This window comes from Oryzias latipes (genome assembly GCF_053564925.1).
Source record: "Oryzias latipes strain Hd-rR chromosome 1 unlocalized genomic scaffold, Olatipes_Hd-rR_3.1 chr1_Y".
Lineage (NCBI taxonomy): Eukaryota > Metazoa > Chordata > Actinopteri > Beloniformes > Adrianichthyidae > Oryzias > Oryzias latipes.
Window position 1 is genome coordinate 3767303 of NW_027616335.1, and position 27799 is coordinate 3795101.

A 27799-nucleotide genomic window follows, 5' to 3' on the forward strand; every position below is an offset into this window, starting at 1 on the left:
ACCCTCAGTTTTTTACCGTTGGAACGGGGAAGAGGGTAAAATTTCAAATAATTTAGTTGAAAATTATTACTGAAAACCAACTTAACTTTTATTACATCTTTTAGAAAAAAACAGCTGAAACTTCCAGTTTTTTCTGCCACAATTATCACAAAAATGCAAGTGAGATTGTGGAGGGACATTAGATCAATACAGACCATAGAGTTTCTCCTTTTTAAATTTTTGGATGCTGGTGTGTCACAGGATTTTTGTCAAGGATAAAGGGTGCCTTGGCTCAAAAAAGGATGAAAAACACTGAGCTAGAGGAGAAACGCCCACTTGGGAAGCCTGGCTGAAGGTGGTGGAGCAATGTTCCCATGCATGCACTGCAGCAGTAACTCCAAGATGACGGTGCTCTCCTCCCATGAGGAGCCACGTGGTCTCCTCTGGCGATATAACTCATTGTGTTTGGGTGTAGCCTTTATTCTCCTTTTCATTCACACACCCTTGTCACCTTACGTCATGAACCTGTCATCCAAACACCAATGCGGAAGTAAAGACTGTCACATACGCCCCCTCCTCCAGATGAAACGTCCCGTTCTGACAAAAAACAATAAAGAGGAAGGAAAGTAGTCTAAGTAGTCCTGCAAAAACAGGCCCACACCATAATTCCTCCTCCACCAAAATTTCTCACTGGGATTTGTTGCACAGGTGGAGTCCTATGACAGTTCCACGCTGGAATACACAGAGCTCCTGAGAGCGGCCCATTCTTTCACAGATGTTTGTAAAAACAGTCTGCATGCCAAAGTGTTTGATTTTATGCACCTGTGGCCGGACAAAGTGATTAGAAAACTGATTCTGATCATTTGGATGGCTGAGCCAATACTTTGGTAATATAGTGTAGGCACTAATGGAAAAAGAGGATAAGCCTAAAACAAATGTCCTTTAACATTTAATTCAACTTTATTTCAACTTTATTTATATAGCGCTTTTCATGCTTCATAGCATCTCAAAGTGCTTCCCAAAGAAAGAATAAAACTAATAAGATAATATTATATATATATATATATTATATTGGTTAAAATAATAAACAAAGTAAAAAGAATGTAATAATAATAAAAATAAATGCAAATAATAAAATAAATGAATTTTATTATTCATGCAAATAAGCATTTAATCACCAACATTTATAGCTTAATGTAAAACAGGAGATCAGAATCAGCAAAACACAAAGATTTTAAAATACAATAACGATATCTGTCACTTGAAACAAAGTCACACTCAGCGGTTTTTCTGTCGACTTCCTGGTTAACTCGAGCAGTAAACCAAACTTAAACGTCGCTTCGGATCATTTCTTCTGAAAACGTTTTGTAGGTTGATTGGAGAGCCTCAGGTTCAGTTCCCGGTCTGCCATCCCATCTGTCGAAGTGCCCTTGGGCAAGGCACATGGTGGTTTTAGGTCGGCGTCATTGTTCAGCAGCGCCATTGACGGTTTTCTTCTGACTTTCAGTGAGCTGTTTCAGCTGGTGAAAGATGTCACTCAGCTTTGTGTCGTCTCTGCTGTAGTTAGACTCTGACTCTCTCCTTCCAGGTGGAAGATGAAGACGACCTCGACACCAAGGACCAGACGTCAGATGATGATGACGAGGAGGAGGATGAAGATGATTAATAACAAAGAATGGAGGGAGAAAAGACTTTGCAGAAACGCATCAGAAGAAACTCAACACTAGACATGGAAGCAGTTTCTTTCCCAGCTGCCGCGCTGTCTTCATTTTCCTTTGTCTTGGCGCATTACATGCACTTGTTTTTTCTGTTAAAGTTTGCCAACAGTTCCACTTTCTGTGCCGTTTAGCAATTTCAGTGCTTTCATCTCATCGACTTTATTCATTATGTTTTTTGTTCATTATAAAATCAAGTAAATGAGCAGAAGTGTTCATTTTAACACAGAGGGGTCGTCATGATGCCCAATTTATGAGCCCAGATTAGAAAAGTGACGGATGCGCCGGTGAGGATTACCTGCGACACGCCACGCCTCTGCATCCTGGATTGCTCCGCCCTCGTTGTCGGAGTGACGTCAGCATTCCAAGCATAGAGTTGCGTTCCCCCTTCACAGCTCAGGCCAGCCGCTCTGCAACATACTGCAAACATCCACCAGTCAGAGAAATGGATTCTTTTAAAGCGTTCTTGTTCAGTACTGGTATCCAGCTTCAATCTACGAGCCACCTTGAAATGAATAAAATAATCTAAATGTGGGCCGTATGGAGGATTATTTGTTTATTAAATTTTAATAAATCCAAAGTGAGACTTATATTGACTGTATCTTGATTTAAGATTATCAAAGCAGTTCATACATCTAATAGAACATCTTATGTTTGTTTTTTCTCTCCATTTTTTATTTGTATTTCAAAGGATTACTTAAAAAATGTCTAATACATCATTCATGTTTTATAATGGTATTTTTCCATCTGATTTGATTAATTTAGTAAAAACATTTTTTGTCTAAATTAACCCCCAGCCCCAGTCTTCTTTTAATGGGTTATGTATAAAACAAATAATATTTTATTGGTTTAATGTTTCAGTTCTTACTTGAAGCACCTACATGAGTTTGTAGATGAATACAAAGGGGGCCCAGTAATAGGTTTTGAAGAACGCCATTAAAAGACATTTGTTCTAGCTATGATGCTTCTGAAGAGCCTTTCTTGAATCTGACTACCGGTATATTCAAGAATATATTAATCTACTAAGGTCAGGCCTGATAAACAGTATTTTATTTTTAAAAGAAGTTCAAATAAATGTCTTCCTCCAGGGCAAACCTCTACTGCAGCTTATCTATGAAGATTCATTTATGTAGGACGGTTCCATAGCAAAAACGTTTTAATTTTCTTCTCTTCTGCAGTGTTTAAAAAAAGAAGTCCAGGGTCGTCGGACTTCTTTCATAACCTCCAGTGTGGACAGGTGTGTCTAGAAGCGCTCTGACTATCAAGAAAAGTAAAACATCTTTAATTTGATCACAATTGTTGCATAACCAACAGCAAGAACTTAAAAAAGGCAAGGTAATGCTAAACTAGAAAGCTGGATTTAATTAAAAATAAAATAGTTGTTTTTGGTACCCTTGTGCTATCACTTTACCATCGGGATTGGGCCTCTAGACCCACTGGACAGTGCGCTGAATCTTTTTTCTTCAATGATTTGTGATCTTCACTGGTGTCCATGAATTACATGAAATCTTTCCACCTTTATCCACCTTTGTCATGGTAGGGAGAACAGCTCAATGTAAGGGTGAGGTCATCTAAGATAGCACAAGGGTTAAAACAAATCTTCCTGTTACTAATTACTTTTATCACTAGAGGGCAACAAATTCCAAATTAGTTTTCCGTAATAATTTTCAACTAAACTATTTGAAATGTTACCCGGGATTTGTAATCCTTCAGATACAGTTACAAAGCAGTCATGTCCGTGCAGATGGGATGTTCCGAATCAACGGCACGCGGGTATTTTGTCAGTTATATATAAAATACCAACGGCTGAAAAAACGATTCAGTCAGATTGACATCCCAGGCATACAGTTGGTGAGCTATATTTTTCTGTTTCATTGATTACAATTTTTTGTGTGTGGAAACTATGCTTAGATTGTTAGATGGAAAATAGAAATAGTTAAGATTTATGGTTCCCAAATAGTAACTTCTATCAAGCGGATTTGTTAACAGCCGTGGCCTGTACCGAACCGTATGGAACCGAACTCTGAATCCAACCAAATTATTGAGATTTTTAGCTGATTGTTACACCCCTAATAAATATAGATAGTGTAGCGACCCGGGGGTTAGCGCTGCCTTCAGCCCCAAAGGCTAATGGGAAGTGGGGAGCTTAAGGGTGAAACCTTGAGTCAGAGGGCTGGAAGCTGAAGTGACCCTCCATGCTGTTTGGGACATATGTGTGCTGGAATAAACAGGCTTGTTGCTTAAACGCTAACATTGTCGCTCCTCCTGTTTATTCTGCTTATGACTGTCCGGGGTCGTGCGGTGTATGGGGCACGGACAGCTCTCCAACGAAGCCATCCAAATGAGCAGTTGGCTGTCGCTACCCCACTAAAGTGACGGTCCGGCCGGATCACTACAACAGATATAATTTTGCTGGATGTGACATCCATAGTTACAATTAATAACGACAAAGCTAACAATATATTTGTTTTCTTTTCAAACTAACGGACGCAAATCACAGAAGAGAACCCCGTCAAGGTGATACATTTGTCTTGATATTACAATTTGTTGTGTGTGGAAACAAACTGTAGTTAGATACATTGTTTGTTAGATAAATATGCTTTCAGTGTTTTTTTTCTTTGCCCATTGTACAATAAAATGTAAGCTAACCACTCAGCTTGTAGGTACTTCAACGTTAACCGTTTCATGTATTTTTGCAGAATTAACAAAGAAATGGAAAATCAAAATCCCCCACCCCCACCCCACCCAAGGAACCCCCAACCTGCACCCAGCCGTGGGCCCAGGCCCCTGGTCTGGCACGCCGATGTGAATCGCGGGACCGCAGAATCGCCAGCGACAATCAGGTCAGTTGAAAGTGTTTGCTCTAAAACACATCTTTCTCACATACGACACACCTCATTTCTCCACCATTGTTAGATGGAAAATAGAAATAGTTAAGATTTATGGTTCACAAATAGTAACTTCTATATCAAGCGGATTTGTTAACAGCCGTGGCCCGTACCGACCGAACCGTATGGAACCGAACTCTGAAGTGAATCCAACCAAATTATTGAGATTTTTAGCTTATTGTTACACCCCTAATAAATATAGATAGATATAATTTTGCTGGATGTGACATCCATAGTTACAATTAATAACCACAATGCTATGCTAACAATAGATTTGTTTTCTTTTCAAACTAACGGACGCAAATCACAGAAGAAAACCATCCAGGTGAGGTACTATTTGTTTTATTATTACAATTTGTTGTGTGTGGAAACAAACTATAGTTAGATAAATTGTTTGTTAGATAAATATGCTTTCAGTGTTTTTTTTCTTTGCCCATTGTACAATAAAATGTAATCTAACCACTCAGCTTGTAGGTACTTCAACGTTGACCGTTTCATGTATTTTTGCCGAATTAACAGAAAAAAATGGACAATGAAAATCCCCCCCAGCAACCCCCCCCCCCCCCCCCCCAGGAAAACAACCCCCCCTCCCCCCCTCCCCAGCAAAACAACCCCCAACCACGGCAGAGGAACCCCCAACCTGCTGCAAATCGTGGGCCCGGACAATTGGTCTGGCACACAGCAAATGCCAGAGCAAAGGAGGCCCGTAGAGTCAATTGGGAGAATCAGGTACGATTCTCACATACGACACACCTCATTTCTCCACGATTTTTTTTCAAAGAAGTACAATTTATAGTTACAAATACTCTTTTAAAATTGATTTCAAATGAAAACAGACACATTTTAGCCTTTTTAGAGTTTTCATCATCAAACTTTTCCCGTCTATTACACTGACCTATGTAGAAATGCTTTGTGTAGGCCCAACGTTTAAAATTTCACGTCATTTTCTTATTTAAACAATTTTATACACGCAGATTGTCTGAAGTTTTTCCTTGTGAAGTCAAATATTGTTTTTTATTCTGTCGTCAGTTTCTGTTAAGGAGGCTGTTACCTTTAGCGAGAAATGAGGAGAGGCGCCGCCTCCTGAGAATTTACGGTCCTAACTAAAATGGTAAGTTTATTAATAAACGCATGAGAAAACCATCACCAGTAATTATTACACATTTGAAAAAAATAGAAAAACTAGGCTTTTCAAATCAACGAATTCCTATTATTTACTCAAAAACACATTTTTGTCTCATTTTTAAAAAACAAATATGCATGTGGACGTTTCAGTAATAATTAGAAATGTATACTTCTGATTTGAACACCTTTTTAATTGAGTTTATGTACAAATAGAAACATTTTTCATTTTTTTGAATAGAAACATTTGTCATTTTTTGCTTAAAAAAGTTATGTTAGATCTAGGGCTGTGACGATAACCGCATCACCGCGGTGATGAGGTCATCAAAATGAGGTCCATTTTAACTGTCAAATTAGACATTTCTAAATGAATTTTGGTACACATTTACCATGGACCTTTTTTAAAATGAAATGTCAAATACCATTTTCAATTTAATTAAGTGACTGAAGCTGTGTTGAGGAAAGAAATGAAAAAGCATTTTGGTGGATTGCTTTTTCACTTAATTTTTGAGTCAAAAAATGCAGCTTCATTTTGAAAATTAAAAAGCATTTCTGGTTTTGACTTTGCGTTTTATATATGATACATAATCGCTTCCATAGTTTCTATATGGGAAACCTTTTATCACTCTTCTTCTCTCCTCGTCGCACCCGCCTGCGCGCGCCCGCGGCTGTCACTGTCTCAGAAGCATGCGGCACGTGCGCTGTTTCAGAAACACACATGTCCTCATTCTACATAAGTTTGTGTCTTGCAAGGAAATACGACAAATTTGCTGCGTTCTAATTATTCATTTCCATTGTATTCATTTCCATTACAGGCTGCGTGCATTCTTGAGTGCGCGACACGGCCGCCCGCCGGAGGATTTTGTGTTGGGGGGGTATTACTGCTTACGGCTTCTTGCTTAAAAGCTAACATTGTCTCTCCTCCTGTTTATTCTGCTTGAGACTGTCCGGGGTCGTGCGGTGTATGGGGAACGGACAGCTCTCCAACGAAGCCATCCAAATGAGCAGTTGGCTTTCGCTACCCCACTAAAGTGACGGTCCGGCCGGATCATTACAATAGATATAATTTTGCTGGATGTGACATCCATAGTTACAATTAATAACGACAATGCTAACAATATATTTGTTTTCTTTTCAAACTAACGGACGCAAATCACAGAAGAGAACCCCGTCAAGGTGAGACATTTGTCTTGATATTACAATTTGTTGTGTGTGGAAACAAACTATAGTTAGATACATTGTTTGTTAGATAAATATGCTTTCAGTGTTTTTTTTCTTTGCCCATTGTACAATAAAATGTAAGCTAACCACTCAGCTTGTAGGTACTTCAACGTTAACCGTTTCATGTATTTTTGCAGAATTAACAAAGAAATGGAAAATCAAAATCCCCCACCCCCACCCCACCCAAGGAACCCCCAACCTGCACCCAGCCGTGGGCCCAGGCCCCTGGTCTGGCACGCCGATGTGAATCGCGGGACCGCAGAATCGCCAGCGACAATCAGGTCAGTTGAAAGTGTTTGCTCTAAAACACATCTTTCTCACATACGACACACCTCATTTCTCCACCATTGTTAGATGGAAAATAGAAATAGTTAAGATTTATGGTTCACAAATAGTAACTTCTATATCAAGCGGATTTGTTAACAGCCGTGGCCCGTACCGACCGAACCGTATGGAACCGAACTCTGAAGTGAATCCAACCAAATTATTGAGATTTTTAGCTTATTGTTACACCCCTAATAAATATAGATAGATATAATTTTGCTGGATGTGACATCCATAGTTACAATTAATAACCACAATGCTATGCTAACAATAGATTTGTTTTCTTTTCAAACTAACGGACGCAAATCACAGAAGAAAACCATCCAGGTGAGGTACTATTTGTTTTATTATTACAATTTGTTGTGTGTGGAAACAAACTATAGTTAGATAAATTGTTTGTTAGATAAATATGCTTTCAGTGTTTTTTTTCTTTGCCCATTGTACAATAAAATGTAAGCTAACCACTCAGCTTGTAGGTACTTCAACGTTAACCGTTTCATGTATTTTTGCAGAATTAACAAAGAAATGGAAAATCAAAATCCCCCACCCCCACCCCACCCAAGGAACCCCCAACCTGCACCCAGCCGTGGGCCCAGGCCCCTGGTCTGGCACGCCGATGTGAATCGCGGGACCGCAGAATCGCCAGCGACAATCAGGTCAGTTGAAAGTGTTTGCTCTAAAACACATCTTTCTCACATACGACACACCTCATTTCTCCACCATTGTTAGATGGAAAATAGAAATAGTTAAGATTTATGGTTCACAAATAGTAACTTCTATATCAAGCGGATTTGTTAACAGCCGTGGCCCGTACCGACCGAACCGTATGGAACCGAACTCTGAAGTGAATCCAACCAAATTATTGAGATTTTTAGCTTATTGTTACACCCCTAATAAATATAGATAGATATAATTTTGCTGGATGTGACATCCATAGTTACAATTAATAACCACAATGCTATGCTAACAATAGATTTGTTTTCTTTTCAAACTAACGGACGCAAATCACAGAAGAAAACCATCCAGGTGAGGTACTATTTGTTTTATTATTACAATTTGTTGTGTGTGGAAACAAACTATAGTTAGATAAATTGTTTGTTAGATAAATATGCTTTCAGTGTTTTTTTTCTTTGCCCATTGTACAATAAAATGTAATCTAACCACTCAGCTTGTAGGTACTTCAACGTTGACCGTTTCATGTATTTTTGCCGAATTAACAGAAAAAAATGGACAATGAAAATCCCCCCCAGCAACCCCCCCCCCCCCCCCAGGAAAACAACCCCCCCTCCCCCCCTCCCCAGCAAAACAACCCCCAACCACGGCAGAGGAACCCCCAACCTGCTGCAAATCGTGGGCCCGGACAATTGGTCTGGCACACAGCAAATGCCAGAGCAAAGGAGGCCCGTAGAGTCAATTGGGAGAATCAGGTACGATTCTCACATACGACACACCTCATTTCTCCACGATTTTTTTTCAAAGAAGTACAATTTATAGTTACAAATACTCTTTTAAAATTGATTTCAAATGAAAACAGACACATTTTAGCCTTTTTAGAGTTTTCATCATTAAACTTTTCCCGTCTATTACACTGACCTATGTAGAAATGCTTTGTGTAGGCCCAACGTTTAAAATTTCACGTCATTTTCTTATTTAAACAATTTTATACACGCAGATTGTCTGAAGTTTTTCCTTGTGAAGTCAAATATTGTTTTTTATTCTGTCGTCAGTTTCTGTTAAGGAGGCTGTTACCTTTAGCGAGAAATGAGGAGAGGCGCCGCCTCCTGAGAATTTACGGTCCTAACTAAAATGGTAAGTTTATTAATAAACGCATGAGAAAACCATCACCAGTAATTATTACACATTTGAAAAAAATAGAAAAACTAGGCTTTTCAAATCAACGAATTCCTATTATTTACTCAAAAACACATTTTTGTCTCATTTTTAAAAAACAAATATGCATGTGGACGTTTCAGTAATAATTAGAAATGTATACTTCTGATTTGAACACCTTTTTAATTGAGTTTATGTACAAATAGAAACATTTTTCATTTTTTTGAATAGAAACATTTGTCATTTTTTGCTTAAAAAAGTTATGTTAGATCTAGGGCTGTGACGATAACCGCATCACCGCGGTGATGAGGTCATCAAAATGAGGTCCATTTTAACTGTCAAATTAGACATTTCTAAATGAATTTTGGTACACATTTACCATGGACCTTTTTTAAAATGAAATGTCAAATACCATTTTCAATTTAATTAAGAAATGAAAAAGCATTTTGGTGGATTGCTTTTTCACTTAATTTTTGAGTCAAAAAATGCAGCTTCATTTTGAAAATTAAAAAGCATTTCTGGTTTTGACTTTGCGTTTTATATATGATACATAATCGCTTCCATAGTTTCTATATGGGAAACCTTTTATCACTCTTCTCTCCTCGTCGCACCCGCCTGCGCGCGCCCGCGGCTGTCACTGTCTCAGAAGCATGCGGCACGTGCGCTGTTTCAGAAACACACATGTCCTCATTCTACATAAGTTTGTGTCTTGCAAGGAAATACGACAAATTTGCTGCGTTCTAATTATTCATTTCCATTGTATTCATTTCCATTACAGGCTGCGTGCATTCTTGAGTGCGCGACACGGCCGCCCGCCGGAGGATTTTGTGTTGGGGGGGTATTACTGCTTACGGCTTCTTGCTTAAAAGCTAACATTGTCTCTCCTCCTGTTTATTCTGCTTGAGACTGTCCGGGGTCGTGCGGTGTATGGGGAACGGACAGCTCTCCAACGAAGCCATCCAAATGAGCAGTTGGCTTTCGCTACCCCACTAAAGTGACGGTCCGGCCGGATCATTACAATAGATATAATTTTGCTGGATGTGACATCCATAGTTACAATTAATAACGACAATGCTAACAATATATTTGTTTTCTTTTCAAACTAACGGACGCAAATCACAGAAGAGAACCCCGTCAAGGTGAGACATTTGTCTTGATATTACAATTTGTTGTGTGTGGAAACAAACTATAGTTAGATACATTGTTTGTTAGATAAATATGCTTTCAGTGTTTTTTTTCTTTGCCCATTGTACAATAAAATGTAAGCTAACCACTCAGCTTGTAGATACTTCAACGTTAACCGTTTCATGCATTTTTGCAGAATAAACGAAGAAATGGAAAATCAAAATCCCCCACCACCACCCCCACCCCCCCAGGAAGATAACCCCCAACCTTCCCCCAACCCTGTCCCCAGGCCCCTATTCTGGCACTCCGCCATACTTCGGGCGAGGCGCGACCAAAGAATCGCGTGGGAAAATCGGGTGAGTTCAAAGTGTTTGCTCAAAAACATGTCATCTTTCTCACATACGACACACCTCATTTCTCCACGATTTTTTTCAAAGAAGTACAATTTATAGTTACAAATACTCTTTTAAAATTGATTTCAAATGAAAACAGACACATTTTAGCCTTTTTAGAGTTTTCATCATTAAACTTTTCCCGTCTATTACACTGACCTATGTAGAAATGCTTTGTGTAAGCCCAACGTTTAAAATTTCACGTCATTTTCTTATTTAAACAATTTTATACACGCAGATTGTCTGAAGTTTTTCCTTGTGAAGTCAAATATTGTTTTTTATTCTGTCGTCAGGTTCTTCTGAGGAGGCTGCTCCCATTGGCGCGGAACGAGGAGAGGCGCCGCCTCCTGAGAACTTACGGTTCCAACTAAAATTGTAAGTTTGACTCCTGCTTGTTGTGTGTGAACAGATGAGTCGGTGATGTTATTTTTCAATCAAATGTGCATTAAAAAAAAGAAATCTAAAAACAAAACAAAAACAAAATAGAAAATAATTAAATAATAATTCAAAGAAAAGATTGACCTACAGTTTTTGTTCTCTTTTATGATATTATTAGCTCATTTAAAGAAATCAACATTTTATTTAAGTCAAAAAACGATAGATTTTCTTGTTTCTACTGGATACTTCAAGCCTGAAACCAACTTAAGGTTTTTGCCAAATACTCATAGAATTTATTAATAAACGCATGACAAAAACCATCACCAGTAATTATTACACATTTGAAAAAAATAGAAAAACTAGGTTTTTCAAATCAACGAATTCCTATTATTTACTCAAACACATTTTTGTCTCATTTTTAAAAAACAAATTTGCATGTGGACGTTTCAGTAATAATTAGAAATGTATATTTCTGATTTGAACACCTTTTTAATTGAGTTTATGTACAAATAGAAACATTTGTCATTTTTTGCTTAAAAAAAGTTATGTTAGATCTAGGGCTGTGACGATAACCGCATCAACGCGGTGATGAGGTCATCAAAATGAGGTCCAATGAATTATGCTACACATTTACCAGAGAACGTCTTGAAAATGAAATGTCAAATACCATTTTTATTTTAATTTTAATTAAGTGACAGAATAAGCTGTGTTGAGGAAAGAAATGAAAAAGCATTTTGAAATATTGCTTTTTCATTTTATTTTTGAGTCAAAAAATGCAGCTTCATTTTGAAAATTAAAAAGCATTTCTGGTTTTGACTTTGCTTTTTATATATGCTACATAATCGCTTCCATAGTTTCTATACGGGAAACCTTTTATCACTCTTCTTCTCTCCTCGTCGCACCCGCCTGCGCGCGCCCGCGGCTGTCACTGTCTCAGAGAAGCACGCGGCACGTGCGCTGTTTCAGAAACACACATGTCCTCATCCTACATAAGTTTGTGTCTTGCGAGGAAATACGACATATTTGCTGCGTTCTAATTATTCATTTCCATTGTATTCATTTCCATTACAAGCTGCGTGCATTCTTGAGTGCGCGACACGGCCGCCCAACGGAGGATTTTGTGTTGGGGGGGGGGGATTACTGTTCTCAGTCACTCTGTAACACCAAACATGAACGCGCGCTGTTAGATTTGCGTGAATATCACTTCATTTTCTTGTTGGGAACTATTTTGTTTGCAGCAAAGTTACGTGTTTGAATAAACAACGGCGGAGCCTCCTGCCCCGCGTTCTTCATGGGTGTCAGGCTTCACGACTACCGGAGAGGTGACAAAGTGTCTGCAGTCTGTTTATTACTGGGCAATATCTAATATTCTGGGAAGATGTCTGTACCAGAGAGCACAGGCGAAGCCTCACATGCAGCCAGAGGGCAGAAGAATCAACACGCACCCCCCAACACACGTGTGCGCGCTTCTTTCTCCTAGTCCTACACAAGACGCAACGCGCAGACACAGTCACAGTTCTACTCCCAATTCCTAAATCTGCAAGGGAAGCGATAAACCAGGCCAATTTTAACTTCATCTGGAAAAACAAAACTCATTATATTAAAAAAGGAACAATAATTCAGGATTACAGTGAAGGTGGACTTAATAGTCTTTGAAAGTTTGGATGGTATGATTAAGATAAACTGACTTAGGTCTTTCTGCAAAATGAAAGAAATATTTGGTTTCTTATTTGTTCCAACATTTTCTCTCATCTAGGGGCCACTGAGTTCCTTTTAAAATGTGATTTTGATTACAGAAAACTTCCTATTAAACTTTCTACTTCTCATCAGCAGGTGTTACTGTACGGCAAACTCATATTCAAACATAACTTTAGTCCACATAACACTCCCATATGGAGCTGCCGGTATAATTTATGTAGGAACAAATCAACATTTTTACAAAAATTAGATCGATAATGGTATTTGGTCATTTTTACATATTATGAATGATAATGGAAACATAATCTCATTGGAAACTTTTTTCCTGTAAGTTTGAATTGAATGATAGAAATCAATACAATGGAAATGCTTTGTGTGAAGCCCCAAAAAAATTCTAGTCATTTTCTTATTTAAACAATTTTATACACGCAGATTGTTTCCAGTTTTTCCTTGTGAAGTCATTTGTTTTTTATTCTGTCGTCAGGCTCTCCTTCGAAGGCTCCTGGCCTTAGCCACAAGCAACAAGGAGAGGCGCCGCCGATTTGAATACACAGCCCGCTTTAAGAAAAAAATTGGACAAAAAAAATCTTTGTTGTTGAATTTGAAAAAAAAAGTTTTGAAAAAACAAACTTTTTTTGTTGAAATTAAAATTTTTATTTTTGAAAAAACGAAAAAAAAATTGTTGTTGAAACCGGAAAAAAATGTAAAGAAAAAAATCTTTGTTGTTCGTTTGTTGTTGAATTTGAAAAAAAAATTGTTTTGAAAAAACAAAACAAATCTTTGTTATTGAAACCGGAAAAAAATGTTAAGAAAAAAATCTTTGTTGTTTGTTTGTTGTTGAATTTGAAAAAAAACATTTGAAAAACAAATCTTTGTTTGTCGTTAAAGTTGAAAGAAAAAAAATTGGAAAAAAAAATCTTTGTTGTTGAATTTGAAAAAAAAAAAAATGTTTTGAAAAAACAAACTTTTGTTGTTGAAATTAAAATTTTTATTTTTGAAAAAACAAAAAAAAAAACTTTGTTGTTGAAACCGGAAAAAAATGTAAAGAAAAAAATCTTTGTTGTTCGTTTGTCGTTGAATTTGAAAAAAAAAATTGACAGCTGCACATTTGATCGTCAATGGCTACTTGGGCAGTCTTGTTGGGCAGTGCTCCAACAAGACCTTTTGGAAGAGAAAGTGACATTTCAGCTTGTGTGTGGAAGTTCTCTTTTTCTTTGTCTTTGGTTCAGCTCCAATTTGTCCCACAACTGGAGCCCTCTTTAGTTTAAAAAAGTAGGTTCTTGTCCATTCACTTTGTCCCATGCTATCTGCTTATCTCTTAAGAGTTTCTTTTTTTCAGCAACTAGGGGAGAGTTTGGCTCATTTTCACACTGGGGCTTGATGTGCCCGTCCTCCCCACATCTGAAGCAGTACCAGGGCTTTGGACGATTTCTTGGATGAGGTTCTGATTTTTGTTCTGAAGGCTGTGGCTTTGGAGTTTTAAGGCTTTCAGGGGGGACTTTTGTCTTGGTCGAGTTTGTGGATTTTGACTTTACTTTACTGTTTGAGTCTTTTTTGTTCTTTAGAGATGCAAGATGGGACTGCAGATTGGCGATCTGCTTCTTGAGGTCTTGTATTTCAGAAAGGGGGTCAACAGTTTTTGATGTATCTCGCTCTGGACTTTGGGACTGAGCGCCTTGGTAGTTGGAAAACACTTTTGGTTTTGTTGTATTCAATTCATGCTGTTTCTCAGCAGTCCGGAGCATGAGAAGAAGTTCGGAAAAGTTAGGTGGAATTTGCCTTTTCTGCTTGTCCAGTTCACCAGCAGGAACACCACCTCTTATGAACGTGGTGTTCAGCATGACTTGAAGACGCTGGAGGTAAGACGATGGTGCCTCACCATTATTCTGCACAGTGTTCAAGTATTTGGCAAAGAGGTCGTCTCCATCTTCAACCGTACCGAAGGCAGAGTCGAGTATTTTCAAGTAGGTGGAAGGAGGTGACTCGGTAGGTATGTGCTTTACCAGATCGACAGCAGGTGAAGAGAGACTTTCGTAGAGCCTCCTGGACTTGCATGAATCAGGCTGTCTGGGGTCTTTTAAAAGGAGTTCCACACTCGAGCGCCAGCTCTCATAGTCGACTTCGTTGTTTGGGTGGGGACAGCGCCCTGAAAAGGGTCTCAATCTGAAAGGAGTGTTCATCTGAGCATTGAAGTCTTCAGTTCTCAGCACATGTTCCACTATTACTTTCTGAAGCTCTGGTGGGTTTACTTCAGAAGGTTTGAGAGTGGGTGTCTTAACATTGACCTGCACTTGTGGGAGATTCTCAACTGGAGCTTGGATCAGTGGGTGGACTGGTTCAAGAGTTGGTGGGTTCTCTTGCAGAGGACTGAGAGGAGCATTCGTGTCAGGGACTTGGGGTGAGTCCTGGCGGTCACCTGAGTCATTTTCGTCAGGGTTAACTACTTGGCTTATAGAGGAAAGTTCGTCTCTCAGTAAGTCTGCAAAGTCTTTACCTGTCAGTCTTGCAATGTCTCTCAGTTCAGTCAGGTAAGTCTGAGTAGCTGCCTTGCTAACTACGGGGCTGTAAACTGAGCTTAATGCCTCGACAAGGTAAAGTATGTCAGGTTTGTTCTTGGGTGAGAATCTGTATGGCAGTAAGCTAGATAATGCCTGCACTGGTGCACTGGACGCGTACTCAAGAAAGGACTGCTTGCCCTTTTCTGGACACGGGGGATCTACAGGTACCATTGTCTGAATGGACCCATATTGTTTGAGGAAGTCAAAAAGCTCTTCATCAGATTCAGTGTCAGTTAAACCAGTAATAAGAAGTGAGTTTGGCATCTTAACATTACTTCGTTGCACGGCTTCCATTTTTTTGTTCAGTTCTTAGTCAAATTTGAGCTCTGAAAATTATATACGAACCACTCCTGGCTGGCTCGCCAAGTACTTGTAGCACCTATGCTATTAGGCAGAGGTAGTCAAGCTACTGGACCAGATATAGGTTCGCACGGAGTGGTGTGTATTGAATAAAAGAGCCAAGAATCAATATAAAAGGTAGAATGGAAAAGAAAAAGCCGGCAGTTTACTGAACAATTGACAAACAACAATAAACATACAAATATGGTTCTTAAGTAATGTTAAGACACCTCTTAAACACCCTTTATGTTGTTTTGTTCCTTTACTTTTTCAGTTAAAGTTCAAATAAAAGGTTTTGTTCAAGTTAATTTCAGTTTCAATCTATTTTAATTAAAGATGACCGGTCATTTAGTTTAAAGGGATTTTAGTTACAGAACTAAATTTATTTAACTTAAATTTAGTTTTAAGCTTTCTTTTGAGTTCACTGTATTTACCCTTTTCACTTTTTTTAAAATCAGTTTTGTCACTTTAAATTTACACCAAAAGTATCCTTTAAAGTTACAAAATATCAGATATCAAACAAAAGACAATTCAATATGCAAAGCAAACAAAGAACTGTTTTTCTAAATGTCCAATTGCTTAGCAAAACCCTTTAAAGTTTGTTAGCAGATGTATCCAGTTTTTGGTAGTGCTCCTTTAAAGTGTATTGGATCCACAGTTAGTGTTCAATCTCCTACCGCGACCTTGGCAGAGATTTTGTAGTAGTGAGGAAAAGTAAAGGACCACGTGATGCTCTACAGCCAGTCCGGATTATTGTGCTCCTTGGGTAGGCTCGCCATCCATGGATCAGGAGAAGTCCAGAACGATCCGGTCCGGAACCATCTCCCAATTACTCTCGGGTGGGAATCAAAAACCTGGCCTGCAGGACAGGCCATAAAAATAATTTTAGTCCATATGCAAAATAAAACCACTCCAAAATGAAAGCGGAGCCGCACTAGAAGGCTACGTGACTCTTTAGAACTTAAAATGGCGGCTGCTCTTTTTTCTTTTTCATACATCCAACTCTACTTGCAAAATTAGCTTCTTTTCACACAAAATATACCCAAAATACATCAAATAAAATACATTCATGTTTCGAAGTGTCAAAAAAAATTATAAATAACTCAAAAGTACTGTTTTGTCGTCTTTTCACAACTTAAATTGGTCTCAACTGGGCTCGCCTCATCACGGCAAAACCCACGCCACAAAAGTAGGCAAAATACAAAACAAAACTCACCAAAACTCGTCTCGTAATGGCATAAAATCTTATTTGGCTCACACCCCTCTTCCGGTCTGGCTCGACAACAGGTTTGCACCGTTATTTTAGTTTTTCACCGTAGTTTTTCAGCTAATGGCTACTTTGCTGCGCGTGCTTGCTGTCTCTGCCCTAAACAGGCCTATCTCTCCGCTACGCGCCGCACAGGTTGGGGAGGGCTCTTGAAAAAACTTAAACTTTATCGACAAAAAAAACAATTTCTCCTTTTAAACAAAAATAGCCTCCAGCTCCTGCAGCAACAGAAGACAAACAAGGAACTCCCATTAGCGCCTTGGTGACTGTAAAGAAATACAACTATTTGTGTCTAAAACCTGACACGTCTAGCATTAACCAGTCTTTTCTTGGAAAGGGATTGATGAAAGGATTATGGGTAAAAGTCTGTGAATTTCAGAGAATTTGAGAAGGCATTTCTGGCTGCTTAAAAATGGCTTTAATGTTCGCCAAATATTTTGATTTGATTTTTGATTTGAAATGGTTTATTTCAAGCAATCAAATAGAAGTAATACACAAAAGCAATTTAATCATCAGTTATACATTCATACAGTAACTAATCAAACTTAGGATAATTAAACATAATTAATAAATATTGCTTGAAAGGGAGTGGAAGGAAGCGAACTTATATAATCCCACCCCGTTATACTATAACCATTTCATTACATGATTTATCAATATCCGGTTCCTAGGTTTTATCAGACAGAATTAACAATCATAAGGTATCAATAAAGCACATGCCAAAGATGAATTACTTAAGTACTACGTCAAAAATAACTATTTTAGAAATCAACATGACAAATGCAGATCAGTCATCTGAAATATATGCAAATTATGTTACTTTTAAAAGTCATTCATATGCTTTAAAACATAATACTATATCAGTAAAATAGACACAACACTGTTTCAGGAATTTTCATAGCAAAATTTCATCAAGTATCAAAAGTTAAAAACGTGCAAAGTTATGATACATTAGGAAAGATTTTTGAATCAATTTATCAATTATAGGAGCTAGTGAAGTAATATCAAAAGTCAATCAATTTAACAATTTTCAAAAGTGATTAATCATTTGTTTTACTCTTTTTATATATTTTTTTGTTTTTTTTTATTTTTTTTTATAATAAAGTAATGCTGTAGGGGAAAAAATAAAAAGGGTCCATAAACTGTCGAATTGTCCAAGGTTGGCATTTCTTCTTTTACTGATAACAGCCGATCTTCTGGGTTTAAACAGTTTACATTTCTCTTCGATGCTATGTCTGCAGACATTAGATTCAGGTCCATATCCTTCAGCTGATATCAGCTGCGGTGAAAGTTGAGGTCAAGTTGTCTGCAGGTCAGAACTCTGCTGTTATTCAGGTGACGTCAGACGTATGGAGAAAGTGAGGAATCCAGGCGTCATATTTCTTGAAATTATTTGGCTCTTTGATTTATTACTCCACGTTGTTTCATACAACCGTAATCAAGCACTTTTCAAAGTCCTTCATGATGTTCACAACCACAACCTTGGCCCGGTCCAGTGGACCGAGTGGTTTGACATGAATCCTGCAGCCTTTAACCCAAGTGTTCTCAATCTGCTTACGCTTCCTGAGAAGCCGTGCATGTTTTGAGATTGCAGCATTCCTTCTAGTCAGATAGTCGTTCAGATAAACAGCAGATCCTCTGAGATTTTTGCGTTGATTCATCAAAGCTAGCTTGTGTTTGTGATTCACAAACCTGATGAGGATCGCTGGTTTATCCGTCTCCTTTATCCTGGGGAGCAGGTGGCAGGTCTCGATGGTATTGAGATCCAGGGAAATTCCTTTAGATGTGAGAAATGAATGTATTTGCTGCACCAGAGACTCTGCACCGATCTCCGTATTAGCACTGCTAGCTAGGCTAAGCGTTAACCCTGAAATCAGGGAAACCCTGGGTTTTCTGTTTCAGAATGGGAGGTTTGTTAAACCAGAGAAAGCAGATTAAGTCAAACCCATTTCTGAAAGAGAGGTAACTTATACTCGGAGTCAGTGTCCATGGTTACTTATGCTGTGAACCTAACCTGGTCGGGAGCAGGTTTTATTCTCCAAACTCAAAGTTTCTGCCGGTCCCCTCCCCTTTTTAAAAACGAAGCGGTATGTTTCGCTTTAACCTTCATTGCCCACATTTCCGTCACACAAAGACGGTCTAAGTGACAAGAATGGCTTGTTCTTTTTTGGAGGACCCAATAGACGAGGAGGCTGCATTAATTCGTAGAGAATTATATTTACCTCGTACGAGGATTTTGAGAAGACTCGATTTTTTGTCATTTCCCCTTACGTTTTTGTTTGAGCGTTACCGTTTTTCGTTGCAGTCAATTACATATATACAATGAAAACAACATTGGGTATTGCTATGTAGATGTTTCATATGTCAAATATAGTCAACAAAGCCTACATCCATGACATGCTCAAATTTGACCTGATTGAATTATGTTTTTATACTTCATTTTTAGCTGCTGCCATGTTCTTTTAATTCCTGCAGGATTGCATCTACATAAAAATGAAATCAGGGACATTGAATTAGATTAATGTAACAATTACTTTTTGGAAACACAATTTGCTAGTACTGCTTACTTTCTTAATCCCATATAAACCTATACCACTTGATCAATACAAGGGTAGTGTTGCAGCGTGTGTGTGCTGAGCGGGGTGCGATCCACGAGAGAGAAGGGGAGGGGCGATTGCAGGTGCAGATGGGTGGGGGGGGGGTGAGCACGGAGCGGAGGTGTGTGCGTGGTATATATTGTGTGTTCGGAGGACGGAGCACTTAGTTAAATAAAGAGAAGGTGTCATTCCCAGAATAACTGTTTTGGAGTCATTCTTAATCCGCTCTGGAGGTTGAGGGTTTCGAACGGAAGTGAACCCCGAAGGAGAATTCCCTTCGTCCCTGAAGGAAATCTCCCCTGCGCTTCTGACCACGGTCGGAAAGACGAGAGAAAAGAAAGGAGAAGTCTTCGCGCAGCGAAAGGTTCAACAGTAGACAAAAGTTCACTTTTAAAAACACAATTGCATGTATTAATATTAAACTGACCAACGTTTGCAAGAGGGGAAGGTTAACAAAAAAGTCCTCTAAACATTACCGACGTTAAATGCATTTTCCCCCCATATTGATTCTGTACACTATGCAGCATTTCATGCATTTACACCAGGAATGACACTTCAAAAGTACACCTAAATACCGCCATTTTTTATTTCACTCCTTACGCTGTTTAAAAAGTTATTACAGTCAATATTTCATAACAATGATTTAAATGCAAACTTTCGCATTAACTTGAGCAGCTATGTTTTCCCACGCTAACTGTCTCTGTTTTGCAGATGCAGCGGTGTTGCTTTTCTTCTGGAATATGTGCTCATATTCACTGTAACTCTGCAGCAGCACGTCAAGTTCAGCTGGAGAAAAATACGCAGACCTCTTTTTTTCACGGTTGCCATGGTGACTCGTGATATCTGCGCTCCATTGATAATGGTTTCTTATAGTCGCGGTGCGCACGCTCACCTCCGAATCAGTCCACTCTGAGTTGATTGACCTAACGTGGATCAGCTTCTCTGAAACAGAAAACTCAGAGTTGTTAATCTCCCGATTGACCAACTCAGAGTTCAAGTTCAACCTCAGAGTTGGTTGAACCCATATCTGTACTGAAAGGTCTGACAGTTTGTTTGCATTGAACGCTTTGCCCAATGTCTACATAGTTAATCATAAATTATACAAAACATTTGTATTTTCAAGCTAAAAAAATAAATCTGCATGAGTTTGGGTTTCTTTTAGTATGATTTCAGGTCAAATGCGTTAATACCATACAGCAAAATGACAACTAAAACACCCTGGTAAAGTCGTACTGAAAAAAAATGACCAACAGTTTTTAAGGTGAAAACATCAAACTCCAAAGGAGACAAAAACTTTGAATTCCACCTTAGACTCCTGAGAGTTAAATAAAGGTTCAGCACCAAAGGTACCTCTGTAAGTCATGCCTCACAGGCGGTGAGTTTACTCCTCCTGCTGGAACAACTACAGACTTTCTCAGACCAGGGGCCTGTTTCAGAAAGGAGGTTCAACCAACTCTGAGGTTAGGTCAATCAACTCAGAGTGGACTGATTCGGAGGTGAGCGTGCGCACCGCGACTATAAGAAGCCATTATCAATGGAGCGCAGATATCACGAGTCACCATGGCAACCGTGAAAAAAAGAGGTCTGCGTATTTTTCTCCAGCTGAACTTGACGTGCTGCTGCAGAGTTACAGTGAATATGAGCACATATTCCAGAAGAAAAGCAACACCGCTGCATCTGCAAAACAGAGACAGTTAGCGTGGGAAAACATAGCTGCTCAAGTTAATGCCTAAGTTTGCATTTAAATCATTGTTAAAAAATATTGGCTGTAATAACTTTTTAAACAGCGTAAGGAGTGAAATAAAAAAGGGTGATATTTAGGTGTACTTTTGAAGTGTCATTCCTGGTGTAAATGCATGAAATGCTGCATAGTGTACAGAATCAATCTCGGTAATGTTTAGAGGACTTTTTTGTTAACCTTCCCCTCTTGCAAACGTTGGTCAGTTTAATATTAATACATGCAATTTTGTTTTTAAAAGTGAACTGTTGTCTACTGTTGAACCTTTCGCTGCGCGAAGACTTCTCCTTTCTTTTCTCTCGTCTTTCCGACCGTGGTCAGAAGCGCAGGGGAGATTTCCTTCAGGGCCGAAGGGAATTCTCCTTCGGGGTTCACTTCCCGTTCGAAACCCTCAACCTCCAGAGCGGATTAAGAATGACTCCAAAACAGATATTCTGGGAATGACACCTTCTCTTTATTTAACTAAGTGCTCCGTCCTCCGAACACACAATATATACCAAGCACACACCTCCGCTCCGTGCTCACGCCCCCCCCCCACCCATCTGCACCTGCAATCGCCCCTCCCCTTCTCTCTCGTGGATCGCACCCCGCTCAGCACACACACGCTGCAACACTACCCTTGTATTGATCAAGTGGTATAGGTTTATATGGGATTAAGAAAGTAAGCAGTACTAGCAAATTGTGTTTCCAAAAAGTAATTGTTACATTAATCTAATTCAATGTCCCTGATTTCATTTTCATGTAGATGCAATCCTGCAGGAATTAAAAGAACATGGCAGCAGCTAAAAATGAAGTATAAAAACATGATTCAATCAGGTCAAATTTGAGCATGTCATGGATGTAGGCTTTGTTGACAATATTTGACATATGAAACATCTACATAGCAATACATATCTAATGTTGTTTTCATTGTATATATGTAATTGACTGCAACAAAAAACGGTAACGCTCAAACAAAAACGTAAGGGGAAATGACAAAAAATCGAGTCTTCTCAAAATCCTCGTACGAGGTAAATATAATTCTCTACGAATTAATGCAGCCTCCTCGTCTATTGGGTCCTCCAAGAAAGAACAAGCCATTCTTGTCACTTAGACCGTCTCTGTGTGACGGACATTTGGGCAATGAAGGTTAAAGCGAAACATACCGCTTCGTCTTTAAAAAGGGGAGGGGACCGGCAGAAACCTTGAGTTTACAGAGTAAAACCTGCTCCCGACCAGGTTAGGTTCACAGCATAAGTAACCATGGACACTGACTCCGAGTATAAGTTACCTCTCTTTCAGAAACGGGTTTGACTTAATCTGCTTTCTCTGGTTTAACAAACCTCCCATTCTGAAACAGAAAACCCAGGGTTTCCCTGATTTCAGGGTTAATGCACTCAGAGTTTACACTTAACCTCCTTTCTGAAACAGGCCCCAGGTGGTTTGTGTAAAAACCACAGGCGGGGTATTAAATAGCTCTGAGATCAAAGTCCCACACAGCTAAACTGAAACTGAGCTGATAGCTGATCAGTGAGAATGATAAAAAAATCTCACCAAACCGACTTTGCGACTTAACAAAAAACGATCACTTGTGAAAAATATAGCAGTATTTTAGTTATGTTAAAATGCACGACTTTAGAAAGCATTAGTCCCAGACTTTAGCGCTCTGAACGGTTTGCCAGATGGAAACGGTTCAAACTGTTCATCTGTTCTGATCGTCTCTTTTTAGATTGTTTGAAATGCTCAACTCCAACAATTCTAGGGAAAGATCTGGTCTTTCAGCAGCGGACAGACAAACAGTCAAGACAAACTGAGCTCCTGCAGATGTTCACAGGATGGAGGGAGGCAGTTTGGGGTTTGTTTGTGTTTTTTACACCTTGATTGCAGAAAAGTCTTAACCAGCTGGTGATAGTCAGCAAACTCTTCTTTCTACCATCAAGACTGGATCTGCAATGATCTGAACCAGGAGATCCTTCAGGTCTGCTTTTGAAGGCTTTTTCCATGAGGTTTGTGTCCGAGCACCACTTGCTCTGATGGTCCACATCCATTAGGATTTTCAAAGTAAAAACAGGGAGCAAAGTGAAGAAGATGAGGGCTCAGCACACTGCCCTGTGGCGTATCTGTATTCGTGCTTTTTTAAAGTCTCCATGATAGACATGACATAACCCGGATCTTTTTACAGTTTGGCGTTGTTCTCATGTACTAACTGGAGCAAACTCGTATCAGCACATAAAAAAGTCCCAGTTCACCTGCAGCAGCTCTGTGTTGTCTGATCCTCCTGCCGGGCTCTCTGTCGTCTGGGAGCTCGACTGCTACAGTTACAATGAAATAAATAAACATTAAATACCAGGAATCACATTTCAAGACATTTAAACCTTCAAATTGAAGTAGATTACAGCTGGTGACAAAAACGGATGCAATGGTTTTTCTTCAGATCTGAACAAAAATGTCACTTTTCAAATCAGCAGAAATTATTTTATTTACTGGTTTATTTCATGACGTTTTTAGAATCCTCCTCATCCCAGCACACATACAAACACTCACTCACTCACTCACACACTCACTCAATCTTCTTGATCTACTAACCAGGGTGGTGATTAGTGCGTCTCGCTCGGCGAGTTGCGTCTGCAGGACTGCGTGCTGCTTGTGGAGCTCGTCCAGCTCCTCTCTGAGCTGAGAGAGCTCCTCGGTCTGCAGTCCGTTCTGCTGGGAGCCGTCCCCCTGACTTGGACTCTCCTTACCTGAAGATGACAATACACATGATTACATACCAAAACACTCCAACCCTTCAGACATACCACACACCTGTTCTTAAAGCATCGATTAAATTCTGAGGTAAAACGAGTCTCATTTCTATAGAGGGCTGACGGGAACACCGTTTCTGTTTAAACAAACAGGAGAGTCAGATAGAAGCTGCTGATTCAGCACTATAGACCTGCTGTGGTTCGCAGACATGAAGATTTATCTCTCAAATCAAAATGTCTGCTCAAAATTGTCTCATTGAACTCTAAAAGGCTAAACAAGACTTTAATTTGGAGAATTTTCTTCCATCATCAGAAGCTGCTAAACCTTTTTTTGGGTCACAAGCCAAAGGCGCGGTTAAAACCCTGAACATGTCGCCGGTCTGTTGCAGGTACACAAACTCACACAAGCACACCTGGGGACATTTTAGAGTCATCAGTGAACCTATGAAGACGCTTTTTGGACTGTGGGAGGAAGCCACAAAACCCTCACATGCATGGGAGAACATGCCAACTCCACACAGAAAGAACCCGGCCAGGATTCAAACCTTCTCCTGTGAGGCGAGAGTGCTAACCACTACACCACCATTAAGGCAATTGGGAGAATTTACAGACTGAAAATATTATTTACCATCAAAGGAAATCAAGAAAATATTTTAAGATTACTGGCTGTTTTTTTCCCAATCAGGCACAGTAACAAATATCATGTAATGTGATATGACTACACTACCCAGAATGCCTAGAAGGGCCAGGAAGCAGGTGATTGGTCACAGGAGTTGATGGCAAATTGTGTTGTTATTCATGTTTGTGTCTTAACTGCAATAAAAAGCTTCTGCTGCAACACGACAGACGGAACAAAGTTAAGCTTTGAAAACCAAGAAGTGACTTTCTTTTACATTTCTGGAAAACAGGAAAAAATAAAATAGACTACAGTAATCAGCAACGTTTCATACCAAAAACCATCATCAAAAACTAAAAATCTGAAAAAAGCTCAGGGAAAAGTGACTTTTTCTGTGGGACGTGTGACTCAAACCTTTCAAAGTGTAAATAAAAACCCTACAAATCCAGTCTTCAGCTACAGTGGAAGCTTTTCCCTCAAAGGCAGATAAGAGACAAGAAAATGAATTTCCTTTAATAACATAAGCTGCTCTTTAGCGCAAAAAGGATCAGACATGAATGTCTCCATCATTTATAAACCAACAAAAAGGTTATAGAAACTGTAAAAGTGTCAGAGTGAGCTTTTGCGTGTTGGACGAGGACTGACCTAGTTTCAGCTTCAGGATGTTGTACTGGTCTTTGTGCTGCTGGATCTGGGATAGCTGCTGTGCGACAGTGGCCTGCATCTGCTCGTGCTGGGAGGACAGCGCTGCTACCTGCTCCTTCAGCTCCTGGATCTGAGCATCCTGAGTCACACAGTCCAAACTCTGATGTTATCTGGAGACTACAGCAAATCCACGACTAATGGGCAACATTTTTAGAAGCCAAATTCGACAAACCTGTTCTCTGATCAGCTCCTTGTATCGAGTTACGATGTTGTCGTGCTGCTCCAACGTCTTCTTCACCTCTTCCTCCTTTTTGTCCTCCTCGCTGGACTTGTGAACCGCTTTGGTGATCACCCCTGTGATGAGCAGCGTTACGTCAACTGGGACTCAAACCATCACTTGCACATGAGGACGGCGGCCTCCCTTACCTTCCAGTTCTTTGACCAGCTTGGTGAACTCGTGGTCGAACAGCATCTGTTCCGGCGACGGGAAGACGGGCTGCGGCTTTAGGGCCGCCCGCGAATACAGTTCATGTTTGGTGATGAAGCCCAGCTTCTCCACAAAGTTCTCCTTTCCGATGCGCTTCTCAATCAGCTGCTTTAGCTTCTCCCTGAAGACGACGGGAAGAAAATCTGTGTTTTCATTCAAACATCGAGTCTAACAGAATGTTAAAGTGACTCAAAGACACGTACTTGGTGTAGTTTTCCAGTGAGTTATCGTTATGATAGATACAGATGCCGAGCAGCAGCGCACAAAGGCCCTGCACCAGCCTCTCGTCTTCTCCCAGGTTCTCAGAGATCTGAGCCGTCAGCTGCAGGACTCAGAGTCAAGGCTCATGCAGAGAAGCCAGTGGAGGACAGGGGCTCCCTCCCCAGCAATAAACACATGGGTCCTCTTTACGCTCAGAGGTCGGATTTGATGTGAAGATGCATTTAAGCAGAAATGTAGACTCAGAGGTCAAAGGGGGGAGAAGGTAAAAAGGTCTTGATGAAGGATACAAAGGGAACGTTATCCTGGTTGTGCAGGAAGTGCGTGACAGCAATGGGACAGTTGCTGATCCATGTGCACAGCAGCATGAGGAGGCCCACCCTGGTCTGGACTTTGCTGCCCTGCAGAAAACCAAACAGTGAGTCTGACGAGGAGCTTCTGACACGCGAGCAGAGGCATCAAAAGCATGTTAGACAGCTCACACAAAGAGACTTCAGACCCAAAGAACTAAACACAGGAGTGGAAGTTAGAAGGGTTAAAATCGATCGGGTTCAGAGTTCATCTAAACCTCAACCGAATCACAACCACAGAACACCCGCAAAATGAACTCCTTGGTTTTTTAAAGCGCTCAAGCACAAAACAACTAACAACTAACCCTAAAACAAGCAGAAAAAGGAAATATTTGAAAGAAATTAGCCTTAATAAGCATCTGAAGGCCAAACAAACAAACAAAAAATAATAAACACACCTATAAATAATAAATGTAAACAAATGTTTTGAAATCATCGTTATGGCAGTCAAATGATGCCAAGTGTTAGTATCCATTACAGCCAACACCAAACAGTTTGGATGTTTTAAAGAATAAAACAAAACCAAACATGCAAAAAAAAAAACCATTTCATATTCTGTTCTGGAAATGTTCAGGAGCAGAAGCAATACCAAAAGGTAGCTGCCTAAAATAGTAACGGCCAAAAGGTGTAATAGAGGTGGTGTATTTGGCTGACTCTTCTGTAAGGGGAATTTGCCAAAATCCCATATTAGCATCCAATTTGCTGAAAACTTTGGCTCCAGCCAATTTGCCTAGTGTCTTTTCCACTGATGGCAGGATGTATTTTTCTCGACACACAGAAAGGTTGAGGTGTGTGAGATCAACACAAATACGCACCTTGTCTGTTTTCTTTTTGGGTACCACCACCATGCCAGAACACCAGTCTGTTGGCTCCTCTATTTTGGTTATCACACCTAAGTCTTCCATGCGGGACAGTTCCTGCTTCACTTTGTCCATGAGCGGCAATGGAACTCTCTGAGGTGTCTTTAATGAGAAGGGCTGAGCATCTGGTCTTAACTTGATGTTGTATGGCTGCTTCACTTCACCAAGACCGCTGCACAGCTTTGGGATAGCTGACTTTTAGTGTTTCGATGCTGAGAGTGTCTATTCGAGTAACTAACTCCAACTTGTGAATAGCAGGTCTCCCCAGCAATGCTGTGTGCAGGTGTTTCAGGATGTACACATCCTCTCTTGCTTCTTTAGCTCATTTCCTTAGTCTCATCTCTGTGAACCCGAGGACTTCCAACGGCTTTCTTCCAGGTCCAAACAGAGGCTTGGTTGGTTTTTGAAGAGTGGGTGGGCAACTGTCTCTGAAGATTTCTTTGAACACCTGAAGTGGCAATACTGTGACATCAGCTCCTGTGTCTATTTTGAATGACACGCTTTTGTTGTTTATGATTATGTTTACCATCCACGACTCTCCATTGCTGGTAACACTGCCAAGGAATAAGGCATTGACATCTTCCTCCACTTCACTCAAAGTCTTCCTATTTTTACACACTCTCATGTAATGTCCCTTTTTTCCACATGCATGACATACTGTTTCATTAGCTGGACACTCACGTTTTGGATGGGGTGATGAGCTGCCGCACTTATGACACTGTGCATTT

General features: G+C 39.8%; 1 protein-coding gene and 1 long non-coding RNA gene across 2 annotated transcripts; both read right to left on the bottom strand.

The window, feature by feature from the left end:
* Positions 1-1111: 1111 nt before the first annotated feature.
* LOC144990285 (uncharacterized) lies at positions 1112-16360 on the bottom strand. The gene is made up of 2 exons (XR_013654286.1): positions 16247-16360; positions 1112-2114 (listed from the first exon to the last, which is right to left on the bottom strand). It is a non-coding gene; the product is annotated as an uncharacterized LOC144990285 (long non-coding RNA).
* Positions 16361-17030: 670 nt separating this feature from the next.
* LOC144990223 (general vesicular transport factor p115-like) lies at positions 17031-26469 on the bottom strand. Its single transcript, XM_078943259.1, has 8 exons — positions 26152-26469; positions 25846-25964; positions 25582-25763; positions 25388-25509; positions 25156-25294; positions 23737-23891; positions 23400-23462; positions 17031-17054 (listed from the first exon to the last, which is right to left on the bottom strand). The coding sequence occupies exons 1-8, from the start codon at positions 26227-26229 to the stop codon at positions 17031-17033; spliced, it is 882 nt and encodes a 293-aa protein (XP_078799385.1). The 5' UTR covers positions 26230-26469.
* Positions 26470-27799: the final 1330 nt, after the last annotated feature.

Bases quoted from the DNA above. Each gene is read 5' to 3' on its own strand.
- LOC144990223 (XM_078943259.1), bottom strand. From the start codon at position 26,229: ATGCTGCTGTGCACATGGATCAGCAACTGTCCCATTGCTGTCACGCAC. The intron at 25,764-25,845 runs GTACGTGTCTTT...CGTCGTCTTCAG, and splicing joins TCACTGGAAAACTACACCAA to GGAGAAGCTAAAGCAGCTGA. The intron at 25,295-25,387 runs GTTTGTCGAATT...TGTGTGACTCAG, and splicing joins AGGAGCTGATCAGAGAACAG to GATGCTCAGATCCAGGAGCT.